Genomic DNA, 11,619 nt, shown 5'->3' with positions numbered 1-11,619 from the left:
AGTTTTTTCCACAAGTTTTAAAATAAAAGGAAAATTTTTGATTTTATTTATTTTAAGTATCCTTACAATGGCATTTGTGAAAAATTGTTGTTTATATGGTTCCATTGATAGCAATATTGGAAAATGGATTTGATTCTTTCGTTTGTAGTAGTGTCATAATTTACCAAATAAGGAAAGATTCTCATCAACCAAGTTTCAGTTGGATACAAACTTGGAATCATGCAAGTTGTATTGTATGATGAACGAGAATTTTCATCTTTGGAAAATTAAGACTAATTCCTTGTTCGCATGTATATGTGAGTCAAGTGAAGGACTAAGGGATCGAGTACACATTCTTGTACACTGGTCAAGTCTACCACAAAGATCGATAAGATTATTTGTCATGCTTTACTAAAGTTTAGTAAATATGGTTATACTTACAAGTTTAAGTATAATTCTGAAACATTGGCAAAGTTACAATGTATGGCAGAACGAATGAGAAGAATCAAATTTGGCAGAAAGATAAAAGTTTCTCAAATCTGAAAAGATGGGAGAGTACTTTAGTATCGTGTTTTGTGATTATCTTAGTGATTATGAAACCATATCACAATTGATTCTCTAAGGACATCTTAGTGCATTTGTTTGACTAAGAAGAGGAATCATGAATTGTTGGATTGGTTAAATCAAAAGATGAGTCATACTTCGTTCCAAAACATGTCTTAGAGTCATACCCCAAGATTGTAATTTGAGTGACACATCGATCTTAAAGAAGGTTTATTAACACTTGTCAAATGTAAGAGTAAAATGTGTTCTACTCTTGTACATTTAAAATTGGTAAGTTGTGATGTTTTGGATAAAACAAAGACCAACTAAGGCCAATTGTGTGAAGTGTTTGTCTTGATAAAGAATCCGCACTATCTCTTGAATATTTGGCAAGTGAGTCTTATATGTCAAGAGGACAATGGGAGTCTAAAAGATCTTGAAAGAGTCTAATCAAAAATAAAACCTGTAGTTTATCAATAGCACACGACTTGAGGCTTATAACCTATCGTGTTGACATATTCCTATTTCTGTGCCCATTCTAGTTAAAGTTGGCTTTGCATATGAGTTCTAAGAGTTCTCAATTGGTTGCATAACAACTTGGAAGCATTGGCAGGCCCTTGTGCTGCCAGGTGGCAAGAAGTTAAGACTGCACAAGTTCAATCCATATGAGTTTGGATTTGTCACTAACCTTGTCTTGTGATTATGGTTTTGACAAATTCACATGGATAGGAACACATACACCATAAAATCTAAGTGTCATAAGGTTTCTCTTCGATTCATGAAAATGATGGTGAGGAAACGCTTTCACTAAGTAGATTTTAAGTAGATAACAATTGTGATATTTGCATTCTCAAAGTCGTTAGTGGAGCGTGTTTGGTTAATCGGCACACTAACATGGACTTGTGAGGAATGGCAAAGGTGTAAACAATTGAGACTATGATTACGACATCCCTTTTCATAGTTTTAAAATTGTTTAGACACACATGTATGCTATCTAAGGAAAGGTGTATGATTTTGATAAAGTTTTATCAATGCATCTCGTATCAGAAATCTGAACTTTGGTAAGAAAGTCAATAAAGTATTGATTTCTAGAAGTCCAACTGGTTTCTGAGTACATGTCAAAGCTAGTGGGAGCATAAGTGTTATGCTAATAATCATCATGCAAGTGGGAGCATGATAATTATCATAAGTGTTGCAAGTTAGCAATGTTAATTATAGAAAACAAAAGGTTTCAATTGGAAAAAGTTGTTTTGCTATAATTAAGGGAGAGGAAATTATACTTCATTTCAATTCTAAAAGCTTAGATTGAGGTTTTAGTCATCTTTAGTCAAGGATATATATATGAATTTTATGTTTGAATGGCTCAACATAAGGAAATTCTATATATGGGTCCATTATTTGCGTTCTAAAATTCGATTATGATTACTACATCCCTTTTCATAATCTGAATTGTGAGAACATGGTAAATAGAAGTAGAAATATTATAGCAAAAGATTGGTCTAGTATCATGTCTTTATGTGAGACATCATGAATCGTGTCCCATATGCTTCAGATACAGGATCGATTGCATGTGCTATAATATTCATCTGTTCTAAATTTTTCCAAATGCCTAGAGCATTAAGAGGGAAAAATTACTAAGAACTGGATATGACTAATTTGATTAAGCAATTGTCGAGGACAATCTATGGTTTACCAAAGATTGGTTGATCAGGGAAAGTTGGAAGTATAATGTTAATTTTGGAAGGACCATATTGACATATTCTAAAAAGAGGCAACTCTTGTTCAGAGGTGATAGTCAAAATGAGAATATGGAAATATTCCCATAGGTGGAAGTTATTCATTAAATCTGTGTAAGATTAGGAACCTTAATGCAATAAGGATGTTCAAAGCAATGTACTTTGAATTTGAGACTTCGTTTCCATGGAATGATCTCCATTGGAATACTCTGTAATGTCTGTTGACAGGTCTTTGTGACCTTGTGCATAATCATTACAATAGGATCAATGCATATAAGTTTAGAATCTAGCAGATTTAGGTAAATGGCAGGAATTTGGAATTCTTGGATTTGCAGTAATGATTTGGGATTGTGAAATGAGAATCATTGGAATTATGTTCAATCGATCTATTTCACAAAGTAAAAGATCATAGACAAACTTAGTGTGCATACTTGGTGTATGGCATAACTAATGTTTTGGAAAAACATAGTGTGCATACTTGGTGTATGGCATGACTAGTGTTTAGAAGACATAGTGTACATGCTTGGAGCATGGGACAACTATTGTTTTTAATTCAAGTATAAAGTTGATAGTTTGAAACAGTATGCAATGAATGATGGGTAATCAATATGGTGATAAATAAAAGGTGTTTTATTTATATTCATAAGTTCTGAGACCATATTGGATTCGATTATTCTTGCGTTTCACTTTGCATGTTTTGACTTCCATAATAACTAGGTCGTTCTTCCTGAATGACTAAGTTATTCAAACCATCCACAGTCGGTCATATGTTGGAAGTAGATATGAGTCAAGACTGTCATGAAGCTGGTTTGTAGATGTCCAAGGTAGTGGACATAGCAAGAGTTGCTGCAACATTCATGAGTGCTCATAAGTTCTGAGTATTAGATTAAACCCACGCTCATTTGACTCACTTCATGGATTTTATCACGAGTGATCATGAGACGATAATATCTTATATTCTTCAAACCTAGAGATATGAGTTGTTGCCTATGAGTTGGTTATGCATTGATTGTACGTAAACGCATTGGTAACTCGATGTTATAAAATGTGCCTTTGTGTATGATTCAACAAGTAGTAGAACAAGCATATGAGTCGAAGTTTATCCATTCCTTTGACCCTTAAAGGGATAAAAGCGATATATGTGGGCCCCTCGATGATTTAGTGATGACACCCCGAAGTGCTTGGCCAAGCCTGGACTGATTTGATTTGTTTAATTAGTCGGTCGTCATAAGTCGGAAATCGGGAAACAACAAATGGACAGAGAGAATGATTATAATCCATGTCTCAGTCCATATGATATCTAGAATGGAGGAATATATGATCCCTTATCTAATGGACGCGTCATTGATTTGTTCAGAGTTCGACATCGGCTTTTAATAGCTACGATTGCTAGTCGGGTTTTGAAGACATACGCAATAATAGTTTTAGACTTATCCAAGTGGGAGACCGTTGGATTAGTGTCTAAGTACATAACTATAACTGATATGTACTTGACCCGATTGGCATGGTCCATTTGGGTTGCATGACATCGGAACAATTTGGATAGATTTTTGTGAGAAAATGATATTTATGATTTGTTAATATATTATAAGTTCTAATATTAATATGAAATCATATTATTAAATTAGTATTGATCAATAATTAATTTGGAATTAATTTTGTGATAAAAAGGAGACTAATTAAATATATGGGGATTGATTGTGTAAATCATCCATTCTTATATATGTGGGCTTATGATCCATAGTTCTTCATGTTGGGCTAAACCCATGGAGTAACCCATGGATACTTCATGGAGGTTTTAACCCATGGAGCATAAAGAATATGGAAAGACATGGGTTACATGGTGTAACCCTAGTAGCCACCATATATAAGGACCCCATGGCTCAAGAAATTGGCACTAGTGTGTGTACACATGAGGGCTAGCCAATTTGAGCATATGAACCTTTTCTCTCAAGTTATTCCAAGATGTTGGTGATGTTGTGTGAACCATTTGAGGTGTCACACTTGAGGCACTAGGCTCTTAAGCTCAATGGAATCAAGCTACAACAAAGAGGTATGTAATTCTACTAGAAGTTATATTATATGTTCTTCATAATATGCTCGTTAGAACAATACCTTGAAAAATTGATATTTGCATGTATAATAGAGAAAACATAGATCCAAGGTATTTAGGGTTGCATGTACACCTTAGGAGTGTTAGAATGCTCAAAACCCTTCACATCCGACCTTTGGACTTCGAGATCTGAGTGTGATATCAGTTTGAGCAGCTAGAGTCTATAGCATTGTTGGGATTCAAGAAGTGTTAGCTGGTTTTTGGGAATCGTGTTGTTTTGGAAGGGTTATTCATGGTGTTGAAGCTTTGTTAAGCACTGGTCGTCAGCAGATTAATCATTGGAACGAGAGAGGGTTTGGGAATCCTTCAATTCTCATATGCTGAGCGGACTTAGTTGAATCTAAGTGGGGGAGATTCATTCAGATATCCAGGATAGAAGCGAGTGTGAGACAAGGATGCGTCTCACATTCCCCTTTGGGGGAGGAAAGGCGACCTTAGGGGCTGACTGAATATAGGATATCGTGGGATGGGAGTTCGGGAAAACTCCCCAACATTTGGACCGCGTCTTTCTGACGTCATATAGCAGGATTTGGGGGAGGGAACCAAGTAGAGTTCCAGTCAGTATTTGAGTTCAGTTGAGAGGATAGACCACGTGAGCGCTCAACATTGAGATGTGCTCAGTTTGATAGATGATCGATAGGGCTATGGACAATCATCATGTTAGGGTGAAAGTGTTGTAAGACTACGGGGGAGCCGTAGCATTCACTAGCAGTCGGATAGTGTAGAAAGTGTTGTAAGACTACGGGGCAGCCGTAGCATTCACTACCAGTCGGATAGTGTGTAAACTGTTGTAAGACTATGGGGGAGCCGTAACATTCACTATCGGTCAGATAGCGTGGGAAGTGTTGTAAGACTGCGGGGGAGCCGTAGCATTCATGAATTCTTTCAGATGATTGAGGCTAGGATAGACCAGTTCCCAAGATTGTGGGGAAGCCACAACTTTATAGAATCAGGATCGGAGGTGGTTATTCGATCGGTTATCCGTGGGCGAGCCCGGACAGTTATAGGAATTCGGAATGGAACTGGTAGAGACTGTTGAGTCAATGGTTTGGACCTTGAGTTGCAGGATCTTGTGGATAAGTGGTACGTGACACAGTAGGGCTACCACTGGGTAGTCCTGATATTTGATCTCTTGGGAACCTGGTGGTTGGACCGGGTGCGAGACTGGTAGTCTCGGGGATCGGCTAAGGGTATCTATTTATCGATAAGGTAAGGGATGTCAGAAGTTATGGTGCATTATGGATCTCGAGGTAGTAGCGGGGTATTGACTCGTTTCGAAAAGAATTCTGAATCGGGGTTCGCGCATGTTCAGTACATGATTTTGTTTCAGTGAGATGAGATTTGGGAGGATAAGGATGTCAAGGGCATCAAAGGTAGGATACCAGGGTAATGAATGTGTTGGGTTCGATGGTAGCTTAAGCCATCATGATGTGTCTCGGGATGGTTCCATCAATAATAGGGTCACGTCATGTTGGAATTAGGAAACGACAAGACGAAGGAGACTGGGAATGACGAAAAACTACTGTATTCGGGTGGCGCGCACTATTGTATTGGATTCAGTGGCGACATGTTGTCGGGTTATGATGACTGGATGTGTCAGAAGGATTGACGGAGTCATGAGTGGCGGTAAGGCAACTACGGCTAGACGAGGTCGCTTCGAAGGTCACGTGGGGCGAGTGTGTGGTTGCTAGTCGGTTCAGCAACCGGGTAGGAAACATGTATCCCGAATATAGGCGTTCGACATTCGGTTATGGTAAGCGAATTCATTCAGTTGGTAACATAGAGATAATTAGGATTGAAGAGAGTCTGGTGTGGTTGGGTCCTTTTGCCTCTTATCGGCCATTGAATGATCGGGGTAACGGCTGTGTCCCTCAGAATGTCGGGTGTCGGTATTAGTTAGGCTCAGAACGGGTTGCCATTTTTAGTAAGAGGTGGTTTTATTCTAAAGGGTTTCAAGTTCGTTCCTTTTTCAGGTTGGAAGGTCCTTTTAGGGGTGGTATCGGTTGCCTTAGGGAGGCTGTATTTATTCCGAATTGTGGACGTATGGATCAGATTGTTGGATGTACTGGGAAGGAAGGACAAATTTCGAGGACGAAATCTAATTCAAGTGGGGGAGAGTTGTAACATCCTATTCCGAATCGATTCTTAGTCTGAGGATGTGGCCCGAAGATCGGTCATCATAAGGATTAGGACTTTTGAAAAGGTAAGATCTAGGCCCATTTGGGTGCGGGTGATGTATTAGAAGTGATCCGGGTGTTCGGTTCGTGTTTTGGAGTCTAGGGGTATTTCGGTAAAGTGGCAGTTTGGGCTTTTGTGGAAAATGGACTTTTGTTCGATAGGTCTTAAGTAAGGTATGAGTTGATAGAAGCGTAGGGCTTCTCGTCACCTTTCCGTGGATGTAAGGATCGTCGGAATCGGGCTTATAACGAAGAAGTTATGGCCTTCGGAAGTTTCGTGGTTTTCAGGCTTAGCCGAGTACACTTGGCGTACACAAAGATTACGCGGGGCGTACTAGTGAAGAAGGAAGTACGTTGGGCGTACCTTGGAGTACGCTGGGCGTACTGACCAGGATGGTCGCAAATGTTCTTCGGAGTACGTTGGGCGTACCAGAATTACGCTGGGTGTACGCCAGTCAGATCAGAACCCTATTTTAGGGTCTTGGACCCTATTTAAGCTCCTTATCTCATAACCTAACCCTAATATCTTCAGCCTCCACCCTCTAAAACCCTAGAAATCGTCATATACCATTCATGGTGGCATTTTGAGCTTGTGGAGTCCATTTTTGGAGTGTTTGGCCCATTTTCAAGAAGATGGTGCTTGTTGCAAAGATGGGAATCAAGGAGGAGCTTATGGATCTGGCTTTTGGGACTCATTCTCAGCTTGATGAAGGTATAAAGCTTTGAACTTGATCATTCATCTCTTAGATATACCATTTGTGAGTTTTTGTTCATTTTGGTCCCAAGTATGAGATCTAGTGGTCTTGATTTCATTCCAGGAGCTTTGAGTTGCCCCTCTTAGTGTTTATGAGGTTCAAGGTCCATAAAGTTGGTACCTTTAGAGTTTAAGACCATCTATGTTGGAGTTTGAGCTAGCGGTGTTGATCGGGTAAAAATTCCGGGTATCGGGTAATTCGGGTTTTTCATATTTAAAAAATTACCCGTTACCCGACCCAAATTAAATTCGGGTAATTCGGGTATGGGTAATTCGGGTAGTGGGTCGGGTAAGGGTAATTCGGATATTACCCGGTTTTTAATTTTTTTTATTTTTATTTTTTAATGACACCTAAAAATAAATTTAATGAAATAAGTATGTCGTGCTCAAACTTTGTACATTGATATTTTTTACTCAATAATATTTTAGATATCAAGTATTCGTTTAACAATTTAATCAAATCTAATAAGATGTTAAAAAAACAGATACTTATAGAAATAATAACAACCAAAGTCAACCATTTAAATTACTTGATATCAATGTATATGCATGTATTTTGCATTTACCAAAAAAACTCACGTCTTAAATCTAGAAAACATAGAAACCAATAGATATTATGAAAATAATAACATGCGAAGTTCCAAAAGACATTCGTTAATATACTCGTCTTCTTGCACCTACTCGTTCTTCTTGCACCTTCACTACTTCATCTTGCTCAATTCTATATAAAAAAGGTCAAATAATGTTAGTATTAAAAGGAAAAGATATTAAATTTACAATAATTAAAATAATAAACGATAAACAATTACCTTTGTCAATTTGTTGATTTTCTTCCCAATCTTTTTCATAATCGATTGTGTCACTTATGCTACCCCGAATCCAATCTTGTGTACAAATTAAACTTTCAACAATCTTAGGAGTCAAAAAACTCCTAAACAGATCCAACACCCTCCCACTAGTGCTAAAAACGGATTACGAAGCCACGGTTGAGACGGGAATGGCAAACACATCTCTTGCCATCAATGATAGAATCGGGAATCTTGGACTATTCACTTTCCACCAATCTAGAATACTAAACATTTCTGAGTCGTCTTCAACACTTTCTTGCAAATACTTTTCTAACTCGCCAATTGATTCAACTATGTTCGTCTTCATCTTTTCTCTTATTTTATTTCTCAATGGGTGGTTAGGTGCCATAAAATCCGGGTTTTGGCGTTTCCCTAATATCGATGATGAAGTGGTAGACTCGGTAGTACTTGAAGTAGAACTTGGTGAATGAATTCTAATATAATCATTATATAATTCATACATAGAATCCATGATATATTTTTTTTGGCCTCCATCCCCTTTTCTCCATAACGATCCTCAAGTAGTATAACCAAATACTTTACTTTGTTCTTCAGATCAAGAATCAAAGCAAAGTAGAGCAATAAATTCATTTTTTCTATGTCGCCAAAATACTTATCAAACTTTATTTTCATGGCCAATGCAATATCACAAAGACTAGAATCGGAAATAGCATCATCCAAGAGCGTACGAATGGAATATATATCTTCAATGCATGTGTTTGATGTCACATAAAGTGTCCCGAAAATCCTCAAAGTAACATCATGAAAAGGTTTTAAAAAATGGCATACATTCCTAACCCTTTCCCAATCGCTTGATGAAGGTATCGACAAACCCGCCTTTTTAATTTCGTACCGAAAATCAAATTCCTCAAGATCATATCTCTCAAAAGTTTTTTCGTAAGCTTGGGCAATTTCCAACATATGGTAAGTAGAGTTCCATCTTGTTGGCACATCTCTTTTCAAGTGTTTTGTTATACCGGGATTAGCAACCTTAGCAAACTCGGTAAACTTATGAATTCTAGAAGGCGATTACCTAATCCATTTAACCGCCCATCGAACTATCTCAACCGCCTTATCAACTTTTTTTATGCCATCTTGCACCACTAAATTTAAAATGTGGGCAACACATCGAATGTGCATCCGTTTCCCATTTAGAAGACACTTGTTGGAGTTTTGAAAACTTTTTTTCAAGAAATCAATTGCCACATCATTCGCATTTGCATTGTCAGCAGAAATTGTGAAAACATTTTCTATTTCCCACTCCATTAAACATTTCTCAACCATTTTTCCAATATCAACCCCACGGTGACTCTCTTGAAAATAAAAACACAACACTTTTTTTTTCAATTTCCATTCCTTATCAATAAAGTGAGCGGTGAGACACATATAACATGATTGTTGTTTAGAAGTCCACGTATCGGTAGTCAAACATATTCTACCAACGCTTTTTTTAATAAAGTCACAAATTTTTTCCTTTTCCTCTACAAACAATTGGTAGACATCCGTTGTGTTTGTACTTCTACATGGAACTTTAAACAATGGTTGAGTAACACTATTATAATATCTAAAGCCCGCACCTTCTACAAAGCTAAATGGAAGTTCGTCAACTACTAACATGTGGGCTAGAGCCTTCCGACTGTCATTTTGATCAAATTTCCAAGTTGACAATTTGTTTTCATCACCATATTGGAAAGCTAGTTGTGTTTGCCCACCACTAAGTTTAGCCTGGTAAGCTTTACATTTAGTTAAATGATAACCTAGATTTTTGGTCCCATAACCACCTGATTCGCACTTGTATTTCCGGCCACCACAACGCTTACATTTGCATCTTTGAACACCATTTTCGTCCTTATACCTTTCAAATTCATTCCAAACTTTTGATCATGGGTTGCATTCTTTAGTTTTTTTTCACATTTTCTCGTGGAACTTGATCATTGGTTGGATTTTCAACTTCAATCGTCTCATCTTCCACTTCAATATAGTCATTTGTATTTGACATCTAAAATAGAAAAAAAAAACTGTTAAGAAACATAAAAAAAAATAGGGAAAAAATATGATAAACAGGAAAATATTACAAAACAGATCAAACCATGCCTTCACAAAACAGAAGTGACAAAACTTGTTGAGTATTAAGTGTCATGTTAACGTGTGAATTGCTTAAGTTAAAACCTATTAATTTGGTCTTTGATAAACTAGGCCCCACGAAAATATCACAAACAAAAAAAAAGAATCAAAACATATCAATTATCACATGACTGAATTGCTTAGTTAAAACCTATTACTTTGGTCTTTGATATACTATCAGCTTCAAGAATTTTGTCTTTTTTTTAACCTTTTTTTGAACTTTAAAATATCACAAACGAAAAAAGAATAAGAACAAATCAATTATCACATGATGGTGTGTCTTTCAAATATCACCAACGAAAAAAGATTAAGAATAAAGAATCAAAACATATCAATTACCAATTTTCCAGTTTTGTCATTGATATATACTAAAAAGTTTAAGTTGAAGCTATAAAAATGCTATAAAAAAGTTAGGAAATGTGAGAACTATATTAAAAATGATAGCCACCATTTAACCGTTGCAAGTCTCCCAATTGCCATGCTTAGTCTACAATTTGCATGATATGACACAAAATTAATTACCATAAGAACACAACATCAAGAAAAATAGACGTTATTTCTGTAAGGGAAGTCAAGTAGGAAAAGGTTCAACTTAAAGAAGAAGTTGTAAGGGAGGTCAACCGCAACCCTCCCTATCTTGCTCATGGTCAACGAGGGGTAAAGCTTCAACTTTTGAAGTCTTCATATCAAGAATCACAGGAAGATATTAAAGAAGGAAAAGGTTATTTCTATGTTTATGTGATTATTTCTATGTCAAAATCCAAAAAGGGTGTCAATAAGACTACATAGTGAAGAAGAAACAAGAAAAGGGCGAGAATTGATGATCGTCAATAGAACGAGAACTAACCTGCGACGACGAGATGATGACAGGCGACGACGAGCTGATGACCGGCGACGATGACCTGCTGACCGGCGACGACGACCTGCTGACCGGTGGCGACGATTGATGACCGGTGGCGACGATTGATGACCAATGACGAACGAAAAGAGTTTTTTTTTGCACAAACAATCAAATACAGAGAAAATCATAAAATATAACGAGGGGAATTGGGAGGAGAATTGGGACGGACACTCACAGACATACCAATTGTTCAATTACCATAAAGGGATAAATCATAAATGGGCCATTAGTTTTTAAAGATAAATCGGGTAATCGGGTAAACCCGAAACCCAAGAAATATACCCTATACCCGACCTGAAAAAAAAATCGGGTAACCCAATTACTCGAAAAAATTTACCCGATACCCGATTTACCCAACCTGATTTACCCGTTACACGAAAAAATCGGGCGGGTAATTCGGGTAACGGGTACTTTCGACAGGGCTAGTTTGAGCTATTTCCATGA

General features: G+C 37.3%; 1 protein-coding gene across 1 annotated transcript; it reads right to left on the bottom strand.

Moving 5' to 3' along the window:
* Window positions 1-8,274: 8,274 nt before the first annotated feature.
* Window positions 8,275-9,071, bottom strand: LOC145139856 (zinc finger BED domain-containing protein RICESLEEPER 3-like). Its single transcript, XM_079073535.1, has 2 exons — window positions 8,689-9,071; window positions 8,275-8,584 (listed from the first exon to the last, which is right to left on the bottom strand). Exons 1-2 carry the CDS (start codon window positions 9,069-9,071, stop codon window positions 8,275-8,277), a joined length of 693 nt encoding a protein of 230 aa, XP_078929661.1.
* Between the last annotated feature and the right edge of the window lie 2,548 nt (window positions 9,072-11,619).

This window comes from Lactuca virosa, chromosome 9, assembly GCF_052849685.1.
Source record: "Lactuca virosa cultivar CGN04683 chromosome 9, Lactuca_virosa_CGN04683_v6, whole genome shotgun sequence".
Lineage (NCBI taxonomy): Eukaryota > Viridiplantae > Streptophyta > Magnoliopsida > Asterales > Asteraceae > Lactuca > Lactuca virosa.
The sequence above is the reverse complement of the archived record's forward strand: the minus strand, read 5'-3'. Positions and strand labels throughout refer to the sequence as shown.